This window comes from Hylobates moloch, unplaced genomic scaffold (genome assembly GCF_009828535.3).
Source record: "Hylobates moloch isolate HMO894 unplaced genomic scaffold, HMol_V3 SCAFFOLD_7, whole genome shotgun sequence".
Lineage (NCBI taxonomy): Eukaryota > Metazoa > Chordata > Mammalia > Primates > Hylobatidae > Hylobates > Hylobates moloch.
In genome coordinates this window covers 21,363,621-21,385,527 of record NW_026652282.1, presented here as the reverse complement: position 1 = coordinate 21,385,527, position 21,907 = coordinate 21,363,621, and the positions used below count along the sequence as shown (strand labels likewise).

Genomic DNA, 21,907 nt, shown 5'->3' with positions numbered 1-21,907 from the left:
AGGACTTTTTTTTTTTTTTTTTTTTTTTTTTTACATCTTTTACGCCACACAAAAATAATCATATGGAACAGCCCCATCCCCAAGACACTGACTCGGTCCTCAGACCTATGGGCTTCCTATGGCCCACCTCTCACCAGTCTCTCGGAAGTACGTCAGTATTTCTTCTACCTGATGGATTACATATGAGTTCTCTGATGAGATCCTTCTAAGGATGGAAGAGAGGAGCTCTTTCTAAAGATGAATGGAACTACCCTGAGCTCAGGTAATATAACAAAATAAAAGAAAACAAGATCCAGTGGAACTACGAGAAACAGGAATGCAATCAAGCCACATGCAGCTGGTCAAAGCACACCTCGTCTCAGGGAGAAATCCCCCACGGTGGTGGGAGAGGGGCTAATTGCATTGGTACTATCATGTGACTAAAGCAGGATGAATGGTTTACAAGTCAGAGCTTCTACATCAGTGGACTCAACACTTACAAATTGGACTGAAACATTTATATGGACATTAAAACAGGGCGGAAGTCAAAGTAGATGATATATATATGGAAAACTATCATGAAGAGAAGCACATCCTGTGGAGCTGTATACAGGATGCTGGTTTCAATTCAGATTCTTCGGTCACTTCTATTCCTAAGGGTAAATATAACATCATTCCTCTTTCCTTATCCCAAATCGTCTGCTAATTCCCACTTCCAACTTTTAGCAAAAAGGATTGTGAAAATCAGACTGAGCTGACAATTCTAAAACTAAGATGAATGAAAATGAAAATTATTAAGACTTGGAGCATTTTTCAAAAATAAACTAGAGAGGCCTTTTCCCTCCGATAGTCTAATTTACAACTAGTAAAGTGCATCATACAGAAACTTCCAATTCCTTAGAAGACTACAAAGGAATAAAATATGACACAGGTACAGTATTAGATGGATGGAAGTTTGACAGAAGCATAAAAACTCCACTTCACACTCTGTACAAATTTGGTATTGACCAGGAGGCAGTTTTTCACTTAAGATCTTTGAAACCAAGCAGTTGGGTGAAAAATTCTAAGATAACATTTCGAATGCTTTAATCAACAGAAGTATACAAATGAATTTTAAAATAAAACCAAGGCATCAATGAAGAAGATCTAACATGAAAGTCAGCACATCTCACAATGAGAATCCGATCAGATGGAAGAAGGCCAAAGTCTAAATCACAGAGTGGTGGAGGGAGGCATGGGAGAGACGGAGGGCTCTGGGACTAAATCATCAGGGCATGGCCAGCTGATGTCTTCCACTTCCAGGGTCCTGGGGCCCTAGGTGGAGGTTTGGGACAAATATGATATTTGGTCACAAGGAGCAACAGTACGATTTGCTGTATCTGGAATGGGAAAGGCTCACAGAATCCTGGAAGGACTGAAGACATCAGACGCTATGATAACAAGATGGAGAGTATGAGAGCACAAGAGCTGTAAGGAGGCTCTGTGCTCTTCGGTGACAGGCATCAATCACACCACAGCAAGATGTCATTAAAAAGTTACTACTTTAGTGGAAGATCTGGAGTAGCTACAGGAAAAACTCTTTGGGAAAGTCCAGGTGTAGAGAGAAAATACACATTCAAGCACTAGGAGTAACTGTGATGCCACGCTCAGAGCAGGTGGGAGAAAGCAGTTCTCTCTGGTTGACTTGCAGAAGGCAATCTTTCTTCACAGAGAGGACCATAGCCTTCAGTCCTCTAGAAAGTTCTATTAGTCTTGATCTTGTCCCTACAAAGAAAATAATGAGAATATCCATAGTGAGTTTGTGAGTACAACCTCCTCTGTTTTGACCAGGACTTAGAGTATTTCATTACAGTGATAATTCAAAAACCCTTGCCGTATCTCAGAATTATTTTCTACAATTACTACAGAAATAGAATGACCATTTAATTACTTACATATACTTTAAAACAGTTCTTTACTGTCAGTGAAAACTCTGGTTAGAAATATAGAGAGACTCCTAAAAAGTATGAGGTTTCTTTTCGGGGTGATGAAAATATGCTAAAGTTAGATAGTGAGAAGGGCTGCACAACTCTGTGAATATACTAAAAAATATGGAATTGTATACTTTTATTTATTTATTTTTTATTATTGAGACGGAGTCTCACTCTGTTGCCCAGGCTGGAGTGCAATGGCGTGATCTTGGCTCACTGCTGCCTATGCCTCCTGGGTTTGTCTCGTGCCTCAGCCTCCCAAGTAGCCGCCCGCCATCACCGCCCGGCTAATTTTTGTATTTTTAATAGAGATGGGGTTTTGCCATGTTGTCCAGGCTGGTCTTGAACTTCTGACCTCAAGTGATCCACTCGCCATGGCCTCCCAAAGTGCTGGGATTACAGGCGTGAGCTATTGTGCCTGGTCGGAATTATATATTTGTAAAGGGTGAATTTTATGTTGTGTGAATTAATCTCAATAAAACTCTCACTTAGAAACTTTTGAAAATAAATTTTCTTAGAAGCTCTCATGTATAAATACCTAGTGAATTTACCATACTTACTAAAGTCTTTCCCCAAATCTCTACCGATTATTTGTAGAGTTTAACAATTTTAATTGTCAGGCTAAGCATTTTAAAATTTTAAGAACTGCTTTCTGCTTAAATTTGTTCATCTAATAATATATTAGAAGTTAAGACTAATACTTAATTAGCATACAACCTTCAGTTTAAAATTTAAACCTTAGTTTAAACCTTAGTTTAAAAATTGCCTTTAAAATAATATTCAATTAAAGCCACCTTTTTACAACCAAACCTTTTTCTAAAGATGGCTTCTGCACTACTCAAATTACTCCACATATCAGAGCAATAGTTTGAGCAGTTTGAATCAACTGGTCACAATGATGCTCAACATTCTATTTGACTTACATACAGACTGAAAATGGAATCAACAGAAATTGATATGATCCAGGTATTTCAAGCTGATTTAGCTTAAAGTTGGCTGGGAATGGTGAGAGTAAGCATGTTCGTTTTCACAAACCAAACTTCTCTAAACTTCATCATTTGAGATGAGTGGCCAGTCCAGCAATATTGCGTAGCAGTCCACCATGACACTTCCATAGAAAAAAATAAACATCCATATGGATATCATTTATAACACTTGTCAGAGAAGACCAATGCTACTAAATAGTACAATACTGCAAAGCTATATAAACTCTATCTGTGTACAAATATCTTTCTGTTGCATTGTGTTAAAGATGTTAAAAATCAAGGTTTTCAGGGTAATAAGAAATACATACAATTAAAATATATTGGGGAGAAACATTACAATGTTAAAATAGAATAAAATATCAATATGAACTTATGATTTAAAATATATTTTAAACATAGCTATATTTTATAGCTCTGTCTGTCCAGGAAAAGGGCCTAAAAAAGGTATAACAAGCATTCCCAATTATCAGATTAGCGTCTCTAATACTGATTAAGAAGAAACAGGGCTGGGTGCAGTGGCTTATGCCTGTAATCCCAGCACTTTGGGAGGCCGAGGCAGGCAGATCACCTGAGGTCAGGAGTTCGAGACCAGCCTGGCCAACATGGCAAAACCCCATCTCTACTAAACACACACACACACACACACACACACACACACACACACAAAATAGCCAGGCATGGTGGCTCATGCCTGTAGTCCCAGCTACTTGGGAGGCTGAGACACAAGAATCACTTGATCCCAGGAGGTGGAGCTGCAGTGAGCTGAGATTGCGCCACTGCACTCCAACTTGGGTGACAGAGTGAGACTCTGTCTCAAGAAAAAAAAAAGGAAAGAAAAGAAACAAGACTCTTTGAGGGAAATAGTTGATTCTAGGACACGGGCACAGAAGGTATAAGATGAATCTAGGATATCATTTTGGGCAAGAAAAGCTTTCAAAGATTAATCAGTTTTGGCAATAGAACACAAAGGATCCAGCTTGAAATAGCTCTCATTGGCCAAAGGTATGTCAATTCAAGCATCAAAAAGGAAAATGACCGTTACATGCAATAACATGGATGAATCTCACATAGAGCCAGACACAAAAAAGGTACAGAATATGTGTTCCTTCTAAGTTTAAGAAGATAACCTATGGTGATAGAGTTAGAAAAGCAATTACATGGTGGAGGAGGGAGGGAGAAGTGTTTGAATAGAAAGGAGTCTTTGGGGGTAGAGGAAATATAGATGTAAAAAAAAAAGCTGTAAACTTAAGATGTGTGCACTTTACTATTACTATATGTTATGCTTCAATAAAATAAGTGGCAATTAAAACATATGAAAGTAACAAAATCTATAATAATACTAAAAAAGACAAAGCCATAAACTCATTTGTTACCATTTAAGGTGGCTTTTAACATATTTCTTACCTGGAAAATTGGTAACTTGAAGGGAATTTAATTGTCCCTTTAAATTTAAAAGGAAGGAGTTAAACACTTATCAGAGGAACTATACTTCAAAATACCTAAATGGCCTTATTTGATGAGGAAGAGCTTTACTTTATAGAAGAATAATTGACAAAGCAATGATTTAAAAAAAAAAAAACAAAAAAAAACGTCCTTTTATAAACCCAAATAAAATTACTGTGTTAATTTTAACACAGGCCGAAATGATCAATTGGGGTAAAAACCATTAGGTGAACAGCCGATGGGTAAGTACACATTTGCATAGTGCCAAAATAACACCACACAGATTATTTTCTAGTGAAAAGGGGAAAAATAACTATAACTCAGAGGGATCAGACAGCCATCACCTAAACTATGCTCAATCGTAACATCACTAATGGTGGGTCAATGAGATGTCATGGGTCTCATAGTGTAATTCTGCAACAGTGCTTATGGATATTCTAGCAAAAAATGCTCCATTAGCTCTTTCCTCTCCTCTCCTCTCCTCTCCTCTCCTCCCCCTCCTCCCCTCCCCTCCACTCTCCTCTCCTCCCCTCTCCTCCCCTCTCCTCCCCTCCCTTCCCCTTCCCTTCCCTTTCCTTTCCTTCCTTCCTTTCTTCCTTTCCTTCTTTTCCTTCCTTTCCTTCCTTCTTTTCTTTCTTTTTTTTTCTTTTTGACCAGCCTGGACAACATGGCAAAACCCTGTCTCTACTAAAAATATAAAAATTAGCCAGGCATGGTGGCCCACGCCTGTAATCCCAGCTACTCAGGTGGCTGAGGAATGAGAATCACTTGAAGCCAGGAGGCGAAGGCTGCAGTGAATGATCATTGACATGGAAATATGGGATGGTTAAATGAAACAAAAGCAGGTTGTAAAATAGTATGAATAGTGTAATCTCATTTGCAAAAAAAAATACATATATACACAAATGGCAAAATATCTGGAAGAATATACACGAAGCTATAGCAGTGGCAATCTCTGGGTTTTGGGAACACAGAGGTTTCTCCTTTCTTTTTTGGCTTACTTATGTTTTCTTTCTTCTTCTTCTTTTTTTTTTTTTTTTTTTTTTTTTTGAGATGGAATCTAGCTCTATCGCCCAGGCTGGAGTGCAGTGGTACTAACTTGGCTCACTGCAACCTCCGTCTCCTGGGTACAAGCAATTCTCCTGCTTCAGCCTCCCAAGTAGCTGGAATTACAGGCCTGTGCCACCACACCCGGCTAATTTTTGTATTTTTAGTAGAGACAGAGTTTCACCATATTGGCCAGGCTGGTCTCCAGCTGCTGACTTCAAGTGATCCACCCACCTTGGCCTCTCAAAGTGCTGGGGTTACTGGCGTGAGCCACTGCGCCCAGCCAATGTTTTCTTATTTTTTACAACGCACATACACTGCTTTTTTGTTAATACAGGATTATTTTAAGTTAAATGAAGCAGAACCCCACTGTTGCTAGTAGAGTTGAAGCTTAAGGGTATGTAGTCAGAAGAAAACTACAGATTATTTTCCTTATTACCATAAAACAGTGAAACTTGTTCTGTGATTGATAACTTTTCCTTTATAATGTTTACATTTTTTATTGTGATAAGCTATACATAACATAGAACTTACCATCTTTTTCTTGTTTGAGACACGGTCTTGTTCTGTCCCCCAGGCTGGTGTGCAGTGGTGTGAACCATAGCTCACTACAACCTGGAAGTCCTAGGCTCAAGTGATCCTCCCACCTCAGTAGCTAGGACTACAGACACACAGCACCACACACGGCTAATTTTACCTTTTTAAATTTTTTGCTGAGACGGGGGTCTCACTATGTTGCCTAGGCTGGTCTCGAACTCCTGGCTTCAAGAGATCATCCAGCCTCAGCCTCCCAAAGTGTTGGGATTACAGGCATGAGCCACCACACCCAGCCCAGAACTTACCATCTTAACCATTGCTACATGTACAGTTCAGTGGCATTGAGTACATTCACGCTGTTGTGCAAGCATCACCACTATCCATCTCCAGAAGTTTTTCATCTTTCCACCTGAAACTTTGTACCCATGAAACAATGACTCCCCATTCCATCTTCCTCACTAGCCCCTGGCAACCTCCCTTCGACTTTGTGTCTCTGCATTTGACTACTCTAGGTACTTCATGTAGGTGGAATCATAGTATTTGTCCTTTTATGTCTGGCTTATTTCACTTGGCATAATGACTTCAAGATTCACCCATGTTGTAGCACATATCAGAATGTCCTTCCTTTTTAAGGCCAAATAATATTCCATTGGATGGATAGATCATCTTTTATCTTGATTGATCATTTTAACTTATTCTTCAGTTTCAACCTACAACGTTTATGATGACAAACTGCAAACTTAATTGCTTTTTAAATAAAATTCATGGCAGGCCAAATCCCTGCTCGCTGTTGTGAGTACCCCTACACTGCAAGAATTCCTGGAACAGTGAGTGGGACACCTTTATTCAGACAAATCAGATACTTTGTAATGGAAATCAAGGTGGTATATTACTGTTTCACTTTGTATTTTGAAGCATCCCTGGGTTCACTGCTGGGATTGCTCCAATCGTCGGCTTCAGGCGTGGTCTTGTAATGGCGCCATGCGGACTTATTAAAAACTGGAAGTCTCTCAAATGACTCACTTGAAAGAGCCTATTGGAGAAACAAAAATACACATCAAAGGTCCACAGTGTCATTTCTCTCAAGTGAAATAGTAACCCAAATTTTATTATTTAAAACATCAGAAACCTTAACACATATTTTCAAAATGATATTAAAATTATACCTTAGTAGTTTACTTAGACTGGCCAGCAAAACATTAAAGTTTTATAAAGGAATGAAAACATTTGCTCATTCAAAATCAGAACTGAAATACACATGACCAGAACAAAACATATTTTAATTCAGCTCATACTGCTTTGAGATGCTCAACTGTTTTGACTATACCTGGTGATTGGTCTCACAAAGGGCCCAGTAAGAGATACAGTCTCATGCATCCCAGGTTTATAAACACACACCATCAAGTGATATTAAATATCACATTACTTAGATGCATGGGCATCTAAGATAAATACTCCCAGTAACTGGTTAAATTCTGGTATCACATACATAGGTTGAGTATCCCTTTGAAATACCTGGGAACAGGCCGGGCACAGTGGCTCACACCTGTAATCCCAGCTACAGGCTGAGGCAGGTGGATCATCTGAGGTTAGGAGTTCGAGACCAGCCTGGCACCACCAACATGGTGAAACCCTGTCTCTACTAAAAATACAAAAAATTAGCCGGGTGTGGTGGCTCACACCTGTAATCCCAGCTACTCAGGAGGCTGAGGCAGGAGCATGGCTTGAACTGAAGAGGTTGCAGTGAGCCGAGATGGCAGTACTGCACTCCGGCCTGGGTGACACAGCGAGACTCTATCTCAAAAAAAGAAAAGAAAAGAAAGAAAGAAAGAAATGCTTGGGACCAGAAGTAGTTCTGACTTTTTCCGATTCTGGAATATTTGCATTGTGCTTACCTGTTAAGCATCCCTAATCTGAAAATCTGAAATCTGGGGTGCTCCAATAAGCATTTCCTTTAAGCTTGACCTTTGAGCAAGCATCACGTTGGCGATCAAAAAGTTCCAGATTTTCAAACATTTTGGATTGCAGATTCTTGGGTTAGGGATGCTTGACCCGCAGCAGCATGTTATGCCACTGTTTAAAAGAATGAGCCAGTTCTACATAAACGGATCTGGAAAGATCTCCAAGACAGATTGGAAAGTAAAAAAAAAAAAGAAGGTGCTGAAATTTCATTTATGTGGGGAAAAATTCTATTTTTCCCATATTTATAAATGTGGAATCAACTCTAGGAGGATCCGTAGACACTAAGACCGGTGGTGATCTCCGCTGAAGAGAACTGGCGATTTAGGGCCAGTGGGAGGAGAGACTTCATTTTTCCTTTTGTAGCTTTTAAATTTTTATTATGTGCCTATATTACCTATTCAAAAAAAGTTACAAATATTCTAGAGTTTAGAAATAAAAGTCCAATTACCACCAATGAATAAGAAAAAACTGTGTTACAGAGAAGTTTGTTATTAAATGAACCTTTTATATAACCATATTATGATTACTGAATTCTTGTAACTTTGGGAAAGCCAGTGAGTTTTTAAAACAAAAGACCAAAATACTTCAGTTTATGAAAATCTGCCTTCTTTTACATCAGACCTTTCAATAGGCATGTAGTTTTTTAAGCCACGATTTAAAATTATGGTTTTAAAAATCTGTATTTTAATTTTTTTTTTTTTTTTTCTCTTTTGAGACAGAGTCTCATTCTGTCGCCCAGGCTGGAATGCAGTGGCACCATCTTGGCTCACTGCAACCTCTGCCTCCTGGGTTCAAGTGACTCTCCTGCCTCAGCCTCCTGAGTAGCTGGGAGTACAGGCATGCACCACCACACCAGCTAATTTTTTGTACTTTTAGTAGACATGGGGTTTCACCATGTTGGCCAGGCTGGTCTCGAACTCCTGACCTCAGGTGATCCATCCACTTCAGCCTCCCAAAGTGCTGAGATTACAGGCATGTGCTACCGCGCCCAGCCATAAATCAGTATTTTAATTTCTATACCTCCACGTTTCATATTTTGCTTTATCTGAGCATAGAATCAAGGGTGAGGCATAACATGGTTTTCATGGGAAAGTGAAGTAAATCTGAGATGAACTAAGAGACAAAACGGTGCTGTTCTCAATCAGCGATTAGAACTTACAGCTTTAAAAAGCAAAGATGCTTCACACTAACAAATAAAATGCAGTACCTTCAAATAAATGACAGCATCAGTACCCACTCCTTCCATGGAATACAGTTTCAGATCTCCTTGAAAATATCTAGCATACAGACGGGAAATTGGCAAACCATAACCAAATCCAGCCTATTGAGAAAAGAAAATTAATACAGTGAGACAGGCACAAATGCTAACACATTTTATATGATGACCATTCAGAGAAGGTTAAAATAAATTGATTCAGATTTAAATCAAATAAATTACTGACTCAACCTTTACAATGATGTATATCCTCTTCTATGGCAAACAACCTCCTTATTTTCACCCTGCAAAAACATGTCTTATATGTTTAGATAATAATAGAAATATTCTAATTTTTGACTAATGCTTTTTTAGCATTTTAAAGCAAAGTTTTATCATTTTTTTAAAAGCACATTCCAAGGCCGGGCACGGTGGCTCACGCCTGTAATCCCAGCACTTTGGGAGGCTGAGGCAGGTGGATCACTTGAGGTCAGGAATTCATGACCAGCCTGGCCAACATGACGAAACCCCATCTCTACTACAAAAATTAGCTGGGCGAGGTGGTGGGAGACTATAGTCCCAGCTACTCAGGAGGCTGAGGCAGAAGAATCGCCTGAACCCAGGAGGTGGAGGTTGCAGTGAGCTGAGATGGCACCACTGCACTCCAGCCTGGGCGACACAGCGAGACTCCATCTCCACAAAAAAAAAAAAAAAAAGGACATTCCAAATCAAGTGGAATGTGACCTGATGAAAAAACTAAACCACATCATTTCAAAGTCCCATGATCAGATTTCCTTGCTTTTGGAAGTGAAAATCAATAGTGCAGTGCTGAGTACAAATCTACCAGTAACAAGACGAGAACACGGAAAGGAAAACAATTTTCTGAGAGGCAACTTCTAAGGTTCCGGGAATGTGAGAATATTTTGGTATATTGTAGTTCAGATATTTTTAGAGATTAAAAAAATTTTCAGTACCCTCCTATATCTCTACGTCAAGGAATCCTGATTGTCAATAACAGGTGTTCTATGGACAAGAACGGTAAGAATCGAAACTAAATGTAATACCATTTGTGGTGGTAGTAGGGCACAGTGGGGAAGGAGATATTGTAACACCAAGCTTCCTCACTTCTCGTTAAATCTATGAACAAGGTTAAGGAAGGAGGGCAGGGGACCATGTGCACAGAGTCACATGGGCCTTAGACTCAGATAGACCCAAGTTGAAATCCACTTTCTGTGCGACTCTGAGCAGTTTACTCAACCTCTTTGAGAACATTTTTTCATCTGAATATACGATAAAAAACTGACCTCACAGCTGCTATAAGGATTAAATAATGTAACAAGTATAAAATCTTGGCACAGCGCCTAACACAGTAAAACTAAATAAATCGAAGCTGGTACTAAGGCTACTAGGAGCAGCAATTTTATGAAGTTACACGGATTTCTGCCATTTTCTAACATCTCTCCTTGATACTTTCCCTCAGGGTAGGGTCTAACTGAAAGGGTAGGGGGTAAAAGAACGTACCCCATTATTTAAGGGCTTTAGGACTTGCTGAATATGGCCAGTAGTGAAGATGAGATATTTATAGTAGTGACTCACGTAACCATAGCAAAGAAACTAGCTCACTCTAGGAAGAGATGTGAGGAAATCTGCCTTCTATGTTCAAGCAAGGCCCAGAGCCTGCCCTCATGTCCAACACAGAAGAGCCGAGAACTCCGAGAACTCCCAAAGAATGCAGAGGAGGGGTCTGGACCTCGGATTTGCTGAGGTTCAGGAAAGGTTTCCCAGAGTGTCAAAGGATCAGCAGGAGTTCGCTGGGTGGATATTCTCAAAACAGAAATGCACACGTAAAGGCACAGAGGTGTAAAAGGTGTAAAAGCGTAAGTTGCTCAATGAGGAAATTATGTTTTCTAGTAGTGCATATACATGTGCCCACTTTAAAGCTGAGGACAGTTTCTTTTTCTTTCTTTTTTTTTTTTTTTTTTTTTGAGGCAGAGTCTCGCTCTGTCACCCAGGCTGGAGTGCAGTGGCATGATATAGGCTCACTGCAATCTCCACCTCCCGGGTTCAAGCAATTCTTGTGCCTCAGCCTCCTGAATAGCTGGGATTACAAGCATGCGCCACTGCTCCCAACTATTTTCGTGTATTTTTAGTAGAGACAGGGTTTCACCATGTTGGCCAGGCTGGTCTCGAACTCCTGACCTTAAGTGATCCACCAGCCTTGGCCTCCCAAAGTGCTAGGATTACAGGCCAGTTTCCTAACTGGGAGAGCCACTAGCAGAAGCATTTCTTCAAAAGGAGCGGCCACATAGTACACTGGAAAGAACACAGACGTGGCCAGCACCAGCTCTGCAGTTAATTAGTTCAATGACTTTGGACAAGGTCATTTCCTCATCTATGCAATAGGAGTGCGCATGCGTAATTTTTAAAGGTCTCTTACAAGTCCTCAGTTTCAATAAGAAAAAAAACCTATGACATAACAGCTATCCTCAAGGTGCTATTTTAAGACCTGGAAGAGACAATCTATATTTCTTTTAAACAACTGGGGAAGGTGCTAGATTTGTTTGTGGTGCCTTTTTCCCTTTTGATGTGTATTTAAGTGCATGCCAGAGCCTAGTCAAGGCAATGCCTCTCAAATGTGATCTTTCATGAATTTTCTCGACTCCTATATAAATGATTTCCTGTTTCCAACATGCTGAGTTAACAAACTCTGTCTCAAATAAATGATGCAAAGTGTTTGATTTTATTCGTACAAATAAAATATAATCTTATGTGCTTATCAGTCAGGTAGGACTTTAAAATGAAACTTAATTTATACCCTGAACCATTTTGCAGACTGATAGATATGTTGCTATGTTTAATGACAAAGGGTTCAATTGCTGTTTGTCAATTAGAAACACTCAGCAGGGGAAGCAAGTGTGGCCCTACCAGGATCTAAATGCTACCATGGTAACCAGTGGCTTTTCTCACTGCCTTAATAGGGCTGAAGGTTATTTCCAGAGTGAGACAGAAAGGGCTCTGAAAATGCATACACCACCTATATGTTTCATGCTAACGTTATTTAACATAAAAATTTAGGCCGGGCGCGGTGGCTCACGCCTGTAATCCCAGCACTTTGGGAGGCCGAGGCGGGTGGATCATGAGGTCAGGAGATCGAGACCATCCTGGCTAACACAGTGAAACCCCGTCTCTACTAAAAATACAAAAAAAAATTAGCCGGGCGAGGTGGCGGGCGCCTGTAGTCCCAGCTACTCGGGAGGCTGAGGCAGGAGAATGGCGTGAATCCTGGGGGGCGGAGCCTGCAGTGCGCCGAGAATCGCGCCACTGCACTCCAGCCTGGGCGACAGTGAGACTCTGTCTCAAAAAAAAAAAAAAAAAAAAATTAATGTTTTCATAATTTAACATTTTAATTATATAAACAAATTTGACAGTGGAGATTCCAAGGCACTAGGTGATTCGCACCTCTGTGGTATGCACGCCAGAGTGCGCAGGACCAAGCGGCAGCTATGCATTCAGTACTGTCCCTTTGCTCACCCACTGGTAACTTCCACCCCTTCCAAGGGTAGCACAAAGTGGAAAATGGTGCTCCAGTAGCAGTCTTACCACAATGAGGTACTTTTTCTCTGTATATGGGAATGAGGCACTCAGCTAGGAGTATTTCTTAGACACAAATCAGAGAGGAAATTGAAGTCCAAAGGATTCACAAAGAAAGTAGCCAAGGCAAAAAGTTCTCCCTCCTCCAAACCATAATACAGGCAACCTTCTAAATCAACTACACTAATGTGACCACCTGGGGAGAGAGGCAGCTCCCTCTGAGCCCCTTCCCGTGTTTATGATCTTTCCTTCAGCAGCAGTTTCAGATGCTTACCAAAGGGGCAGCTCTGGTAGGCTCCAGGCTGGGTCTAGGAGCAGTCGAATACATGTAGTTAAAAAGACGATCTATTTTTCGAAGTGGGACACCACCACCTAGGTCACTGATCTGCAGTGTTCAAAATGTTAACAATCAAAACAAAGAAGTTGATCTATACTTAGTAGGAGGCAATGGGTTCATTAAATAAAGTACATAGCAGATTACTCTACAATGCACAAGGACTTTGAATCCCCCGGTGACATATGGTTCCTTTGTGAACAGCGTAAAACAAAGGAGGCCGAATGGTACAGTGGGATCCAACAGGCTTGGTGTTGAGGTCTTGTTCAACTCCCTGAATAACAAGGTTCTAATGAAGTTTAAATAAGGTAACTTAAGCCAAGGATCTAGCATAGAACTTACAAATAGGACACTCAATAAATGTCAATTTTCTTCCCTCTGATTTTTCAATGTCTAGATACTATTAAATCACAACTGATAATTAAAGTATACATGCACATAAAGCAGTTACCTTAATGGATAAGTCTTCTTTACCCAAAGTAACGAGGGTTTTAACAGCGGGGTAGCCCTCTTTTCTGTCTTCATAGAGTTCGACTGTCGCTCTCATTGAGTTCTAAAATAAGATCTGTTTGTTAATCATACTGCCGAATCACAAACCACAATTTTTAAAGAGAAAGAAGCGCAAGATGACTTATACCCAGCAACCCTTTTTGGGGGCAAATATTAGTTGGATTTTTATGGCATTTTTCCCTCTAAAGAGCTTAGCTAAACGTGCTCAAATCAAGGAAAAATTTCCTGACACTTTGTTTTTTACCTAGTTTTAGCCTCATCCAATATGCTAAATATTTATTTTTCTTTCCTTCTTCTTCTTCCTCTTTTTTTTTTTCACTTTACAGTATTTAAATTATTCAACTCAACCCAGAGGAATGTTTTTATCGCATGTAATGAGGCTATGCAGAGGCTGATTTGTGCACTTTAAATCCTATTTATCAGTCTGCATTTATAGAGCACCTTTTCTCTAAAGAAGGCAGAAAAACTGAAAGGATGCATGCTTCCCACAAAAATTAATCATTTGGCTGAAAAAAGTAGAAGAAATATTGGTTAAAAAGAAATTCTGAAAAAGCCACAGCTGTTGAAGAGAAAGTTCACAATTGAATGCCCATTTCAACCTTAAAGCGTTACATCAGTAACATTCTAATTTTTGGAAGCAAATCAGCATAACTGATTTTTCAGGTGTTCAATTTAGCGTTTCACACATTGGAAGAAATGAAATTTTAGCTCAAATGCCTTGTGCCTATAATACTGCCACTGTAAATGTCATTAGCTACTGATTAACAAAAGCAACAGCTTAAGTTGCAGAGTCTAAAGAATTTGGTGGGGGCGGGGGTGGTTCTTTTGGTCCAGCTCATCTACATCTTTCTCCTCTGCCTCTCTTGGATCTTCTGAATTGATTCAAATATTTTATAAAAGGGTTGCAGGATCTCTCAGGACTGGAACAACCACTAATGTACCAGTGTGGTTAATTTTCAGAAGCATAAATATGTATAAACATGTTTTTATTTTGATCTGGCTATCACCAATAAAGCCTTTGCCAGGTTTGGAAACTAAAAAGCATCTCTAATCTCATAACTAAAGAAAAAAACAGTATGGATTTTACATAAAATCACTAAAGTGCAATTAAGCTTCAAAATCAATATGTACTAATATTCACAAAAACTATACTGTACACAGCAATTTTTTATCTCACAGTGTACAAATTATAAAACCCACAGGATATCAGAAATAGAATTTTTAAAATGGTTATGCAAAACCTTTTTCTTATGCTAATCTAATGAATCCATTATGCCCTGAATCAAAGTAATTTAAAATGAAGACTTCTTTCCATGTTTTTAAAATTCCACTTACCTTGAACAACTCAAATAGCATATGAAACAGATGTGAGGGCACATAAACCACCTGAATAGGTTTGTCTGGCGCTTTGGCTGAAAACAGAGACAAAACCATCAATCAATAAGGACCCAAAGTAGGAGAAATTCAAGAATGATGTTTGCATTCTATTTTCCAAGTGTGTAAAACAGAGCTCTATAAAAGGCTAATTTGAGTTTCCACCTCTAAAGGCAGGGCTGAGCAAAAGCATATGCTTTGGAATCAAACAAACTTGAGGTGACACCCAGTTCCTTCACTTACCAGCTATGTGACCTTGGATAAATCACTCAATCTCTTTGAAACTTTGTTGAGCAAAATTGGAATATTATCACCTATGCCATAACATCCTGAGTATTACAGAAGGCCAGTCAGATATCACTTGGTGTTTTTCAAATTGGGGGCTACCTTCTGCCACTGACCCCACGGGGAATTCCACGGGGGAATGTGGAGCAACAGGAAAAAAAGAGGCTGGTGAACTGGACTAAATGGCAGTGTTCAATTTCGTTAAATTATGACAAACAAGGCATCTTATAGCATAGAATGTAAGGTTCACATAACTTTTTCTCAAGCAGCTAGCAGATAAACCCCTAGAGACCTATGATCTTTTCCCCTTGCACCATGGATCGTCTGAAGACAATCTGAGAAACACCAAAACCCAGGTCAAGTACTAAGAACAGTGTGGGATACAGAGCAGATGCTCAGAAATATAGTCCTTCCTCCTCCTCATGACCCAAAATCACTTAAGAGATTGAAACTACATGAACTCTCTCAGGTAGAATGCTGTAATTTCAACCAGCTATTTCCTCTAATAAAGTAATTAACAATAATATAAATTAGAGTTCACATTTGCTTGATTCTTAGCAGTCTACACAGAGCTTTCACATACATTATTCAATTGACTCCTCCTGACAACACTTCCTGGCTCCTAGAGGGGTGGTGGTGTTTAGAGGTGTGGAAACAGGCTTTGGGAAGCCTGTGTGACTTGCCCGTGGTCCCAGAAGTGGCACCGAAACCGGACACCTGAACAAAAAGCTTTCGATTCTAAATCCAGAACTCTTCAAAGAGCAACTATTTTTATTTTTATTTATTTATTTTTTGAAACAGAGTCTCACTCTGTTGCCCAAGCTGGAGTGCAGTGGTGCCATCTCGGCTCACTGCAACCTCCGCCTCCCGGGTTCAAGCGATTCTCCTGCCTCAGCCTCCTGAGTGTCTGGGATTACAGGTGTGCGCCGCCACTCCTGGCTAATTTTTGTATTTTTAGTACAGACGAGGTTTTGCCAGGTTGGACAGGCTGGTCTCAAACTCCTGACCTCAGGTGTTTGCCCGCCTCGGCCTCCCAAAGTGCTGGGATTGCAGGCGTGAGCCACCGTGCCCGGCCCGAGCAGTTATTTTTAAAATCACTTAGTAATATATGTAAACGGCTTAAAAATTTAACAAAAGAAGAAAAACAAAAGTCCTTCCCCCTTTCCTATCTCATCCTTCAGTCTGAACCCAGAGGCAGCCACTCTTTACTACTTCTGCTGCAGTCTTTGGGTTGGTAATATTTACATTCTGTTCTGTAACCCGAATTAGGGATGCTGTACATTGCCTATAGGTTCTTTTAAGAAAGTAGAAAATCAATAGTGTTGGTGACATCATAACTATGTAAATATTGATCACTGTAGAACAGCCACAACAGTGTACCTAGACATTTTCTTCCCTATTAATGCAATGACAATGATTCATGTGTCCCTTGGAGGAGAATGTTCCCAGCCTTAACATGAAATGGAGTTTCTTTATACTCCTCCAACTGGTCAACATCATGCTACCCTTTTTGGGTTGCTTCATAGTTGGTCCATGCCATTTCGCTAAGATCTCCCAGCTTACTGGAAGCTTCCATACCTACTTCCAGTTTCCATACCTACTTCCAGCTTCCATATCTATTTCCAGCTTCCATACCTACTTCCAGCTTCCATACCTACTGCATGGTATCAAGTCCATCCTTCAAGATTTTTCAAATTAGAATCAATTGCTTTGCAAACAAGCTGCATAGCCATCATCCTAAAGTTGTTTTTGATTGAAGTTCTAGAATGTTTTCCCCTATTTCTTAGATGCATATTATATATAACATCAAGTCAGTCAGGTAACCTGCCTCAGAAAGGTATGCATGGGAGACACATCTGTCAATCTTTACACCTCTGATCTATTTGATTAAAGGTTTGGCTAGATAGAGAATTCTAGGTTTGAAATGATTTTCTCTCAGAATTTCAAAAGGGGAGTTTCTGGCAGTAACAGTAGAGCTGATAAGTTTAATGCCAGTTAGGTTTGGTTCATGCTGCTGGCTTTTGCTGAAGGTCTGATATATCTTGGTTGCAATATTCTTGTTTGGGAATGAAGAACCGGATTCCTTGTATGAGGGAGCTGGCGTTCATATCCCCCTGGGGCTCTCCACTAAGTGGGAAGCCTGACTTAGAGCTCTCTGGACCTGGTCAAGACTTTTCAACTGGGCTTGAGGATGAGCAGGTAGTAAACGGGCCTCTGAGCAGAGAGGCCCCCAAATGCTTAAATGAACAGGGCTTTGCTATAGGGTAACAATACTCACATGAAAAGCCCTAGTTCTTCCTAGGTTGTTCTCGAACAAAATACTTAGTTGCCTGTTGGCAGGCTGAACCCGGCCAGAGTACAGCTGCCTCCCGTCATCCCTCCATGCTCTTTCTTAGACCAGCTTTCCGTTAACCCTACCCTCTGCCTTCCCTTCCCATTCCAGTCCATTGCACCACCTGGCCCTGCCCCCAGAGTCCCTCCAGGACAATCTTCGGCAAACCAGTTGCCATCTCTGCTGCAGCCTCCTCCCCTGTGGCTGCTTCTGCTCTGTCTCATCAATCAGCATACTTCCATCTAGTGACCCTCTTTGAAAAGTTGGGATTCATGGCTCTTATGGACGGAATGCTTGTGTGTGTCTCCCCCAAATTCCCATGTTGAAATGTAACACTTGATGTGATGGTATTAGGAGATGGGGCCTGTGAGAGGTGACTAGGTTATGAGGGCAGAGCCCTTACGGATGGGATTAATGCCCGTATAAAGAAACTCCGGAGAGCTCCCTCGCTCCTTCCCCCATGGAAGGAAACAGTGAGAAGCCAGCTATGAATCAGAAGGTGGGTGCTCACTAGACACCAAATCTCCAGGAACCATGATCTTGGATGTCCCAGCCTCCAGAACCATGAGAAATGGTTGCTGAAGCCACTTGGTCTCTGGTATTTTTGTTATAGCAGCCTGAATGGACTAAGACACTGGTCCACTAATGAGCTCCCCTGCTTTCCTTTGCTGCTTTTCTTTGGATTCCTTTATTGTCATTTTATTTTTATTTCTTTTTTTCCTCTTTTTTTTTGAGATGGAGTCTTGCTCTGTTGCCCAGGCTGGAGTGCAGTGGTGCAATTTCGGCTCACTGCAACCTCCGCCTCCCAGGTTCAAGCAATTATCTTGCCTCAGCCTCCCGAGTAGCTGGGACTAAAGAAACATGCCATCATGCCCAGCTAATTTTTGTATTTTTAGTAGAGACAGGGTTTCACCATGTTGGCTAGGCTGGTCTTGAACTCCTGACCTCAAGTGATCCGCCCACCTTCGCCTCCCAAAGTGCTGGGATTACAGGTGTGAGCCATTGCGCCTGGCTCCTTTATTGTCATTTTAATGGGGCTCGAGGAACAAGCTGGGTGCTCAGTTTATCTTGTACCAAATGGCATGATTAGTTATATAAACAGCCTTATGAATTCAACCTTTTCACCCCAAATCTCAAGAAAAGGCAAACACCTTTTATATAGGGGGTTTGTTTGTTTGTTTTCAGTTTAAACAACATTCTCTAGGAGCCATCTAAAGGCTTGCTCAATTACTTGCACTTTTCTTTGGGAACATTATAGTTTAGATTTCTTTCCTTCCTTTTAAAACCATGTCAAATGCTTTTGTCCATGACTCTTTCCTAGTTCTGGTCTCATGGCTGGCTGTTAAGTAGTAGATGCTTAATAGATGTTTGCTGACTTATAAAATAAGTAGAATATGAATTTTCCATCTAAGGGTACATTTTTAAAAGTCAATTAAAAAATGGCCTAGGTTTGTCATGCTCAAGACTCCTGAAATAATAAAGTCTCTATGTTGTACAATCATTGCTCCAAATGCCATTAGTTGAAACAGCATTTAAGAAATACCATTAGATATAAGGAATTTCCAGACAGTTCTCCTTCCAGAATAAAAAAGCATCTAACACTTAAGGTGTTCAGGATCAACCTCCAACCTGCATCTCCAACACAGAACTTGTTAAGGCGAAAGCACATTCCTTAATCATGCTCACAGAGAGCTCTAGCATTACGAACTCATACATAAAAATAGTCACTACACTACCCAAAGCAACATCAAGCTAGAGGCTACCTAGAAACACCAGCATTCATTTATCTTAGTGATAGGACAAGGGGCTTCAAAACACGATTGAAAGGGGGCTTCTGTAATTCGTGAGACAATGCCAAAAAGAGTCAGAAAGCTCCTCTCCTGGTGGGTGAGCTGCCCAGCACGACAGCCTCAGCGGGGACGGAATGTGCTGACATGGCTGGCACTTGGGAATCAGCAAGAACAGGCCTGCTGCTTTGGCCTTCAGAACGAGGGAGGCTGCCACTCACGCAAAAGAGCAATTTGTTACTACCTGCAGATGTGAGGTCAGCTCCTGCCTAGTCCATAGGAAGAGACAGAAAGAATATTAAGACGGTTCTCATCAGGAACACTCCAGACCAGCCCACTCGGTCCTGGTAGTATATTTATTCAATGGGGACATGACTCTTCTCAGAGAACCCAAGAGACCTTGAAAGCAGCTTTGACTCCATGCCTTCTAGTCAAATGGAGGGGCCATGTCCTTCAACAGCCTGAACTCCTTTCATAGTTTTATCTCATTATAAGAGAAATACGTTTTTAGTGTACTTCTGAAGGGGAATTTGGTTTATCTTTTTTTTTTTTTTTTTTTGAGACAGAGTCTTGCTCTGTCACCCAGGCTGGAGTGTAGTCATGTGATCTCGGCTCACTGCAGCCTCTACCTCCTGGGCTCAAGCGATCCTCCCACTTCAGCCTCCTGAGTAGCTGAGATTACAGGCACATGCCACTATGTCCAGCTAATTTTTCTATTTTGTGTAGAGACAGGGTTTTGCTATCTTGCCCAGGCTAGTCTCGAACTCCTGGGCTCAAGAGGTTCTCCTGCCTCAGCCTCCCAAAGTGCTGGGATTACAGGTGTGAGCCACCATGCCTGGCCTGTTTTATCTTTAATTGTAAATGCTCACACCCTGCTCAGTCATTCCACATCTAGGAATCCAACCTGCAGAAATACTTTCATACGTTCACAAATTTTTCCACCCTCTCCACCTCTCACACTCTTTCATAGCTCATTATATGGAATATAGGAAAACCGGAAATCCTAAATGTATACCCATAGGAAAACAGTTAAATAAATTATGGTAAGCTACACTATGGATAATCTCTAAATGAGATTAATACTTGCAAAGGTCTTCAAGGTGAAGTGAAAAACACGTTATAAATAGGGTTAAAGCTATACATGCTTTATGCAAAAACCAAAGCTCTATATGGGACTGAGATAGTGGGGGATTTCCCTTTTCAGTCACATTTCTGTATTTGTATTTTTGTGATAAGCATGTCTCTTCCATAATTTGCAAATAAAAAAATAAAAGGAATGTGCAAATAAATATGCAATCATACGATGAACATAAAAATCATCTGTAACCTCATTACCCAGAGAGCTGCTATTTGTATTTTGGTAGTATAAATCCTTCAAAATATTTTCCAATGAACTTCCACTATTATAAACTTTTATAGCCTGTATTTTTAAAAAAATCTCAATTTTTCCCATACATTATTCGTTTAAAGCATTATTTCAAAGGGCTGCATAGTATTCCATCTAATGGGTGTACCACAATTCAGTTAAACAATGCTCTATTGTGGAAAATTTGGGTTGTTTTCTAACTTTATAAGAAAACTACTGTGATCATCAATCTTGTACATAAATCTGTGCATCTCTATTTTCATAGATTTTTGTTTGTTTTTTGAGATGGGGTTTCAAACTATTGCCCAGGGTGGAGTGCAGTGGCACTATCTCGGCTCACTGCAACCTCCACCTCCCGGGTTCAAGTGATTCTCCTGCCTCAGCCTCCCAAGTAGCTGAGAATACAAGCAAGTGCCACCACACCTGGCTAATTTTTGTATTTTTTGTTGAGATGGGGTTTCATCATGTCACTCGGGCTGGTCTTAAACTCCTGGACTCAAGAGATCCACCCACTTTGGCCTCCCAAAGTATTGGGATTACAGGTGTGAACTACTGTGTCCAGCCTCTATTTTCTTATAATAAGTGTTCTGAAGTTTAATTTACTGGACCAAGGAATATGACCATTATTAACTTATTTACTGGGCCAAACAGAAAGAACATTGCTGGCATTTTTTAGAAAGGGAATACCACTTTTAGCTTATACAAGAAATGTATGTGCTGGTAAGAAAGTATTTTTATGGGCACAAATTCAAAGCATTAACATGTTTTAATCACTGTCATTTTGAAAGAAAAAAATGGCATTTCTGGCTGGGCATGGTGGCTCACGACTGTAATCCCAGCACTTTGGGAGGCTGAGGCGGGTGGATCACCTGAGGTCACGAGTTCGAAACCAGCCTGGCCAACATGGTGAAACCTTGTCTCTACTAAAAATACAAAAATTAGCTGGGCATGGTGGCAGGCACCTGTAATCCCAGCTACTCAGGAGGCTGAGGCAGGAGAATCACTTGAACCTGGAAGGCAGAGGCTGCAGTGAGCTGGGATCACACCACTACACTCCAGCCCGGGCAACAGAGCAAGACTTCTTCTCAAAAAAAGAAAAAAAAAAAAGGCATTTGTCTGTGTTTTTGTTTGCACTTCCTTGATTAGTGAAGTTAAACACTTTTCCATATGTTTATTGACTGCTTGCGTTTGTTACTTTGAGAAGGGCCT

General features: G+C 40.5%; 1 protein-coding gene across 2 annotated transcripts in view; it reads right to left on the bottom strand.

The window, feature by feature from the left end:
• Window positions 1–53: 53 nt before the first annotated feature.
• PDK3 (pyruvate dehydrogenase kinase 3) overlaps window positions 54–21,907 on the bottom strand; it is a 300,615-nt gene continuing 278,761 nt past the window's right edge. For both annotated transcript variants that reach the window (XM_058441397.1, XM_032756696.2), the window contains 6 exons: window positions 14,890–14,966; window positions 13,496–13,597; window positions 12,985–13,095; window positions 9,132–9,245; window positions 6,856–6,995; window positions 54–1,743 (listed from right to left, as the gene is read on the bottom strand). In XM_058441397.1, the coding sequence (XP_058297380.1) occupies window positions 1,713–1,743; window positions 6,856–6,995; window positions 9,132–9,245; window positions 12,985–13,095; window positions 13,496–13,597; window positions 14,890–14,966 (575 nt within the window). In that variant the 3' untranslated portion in view covers window positions 54–1,712. The remainder of the gene's footprint in view (window positions 1,744–6,855; window positions 6,996–9,131; window positions 9,246–12,984; window positions 13,096–13,495; window positions 13,598–14,889; window positions 14,967–21,907) is intronic.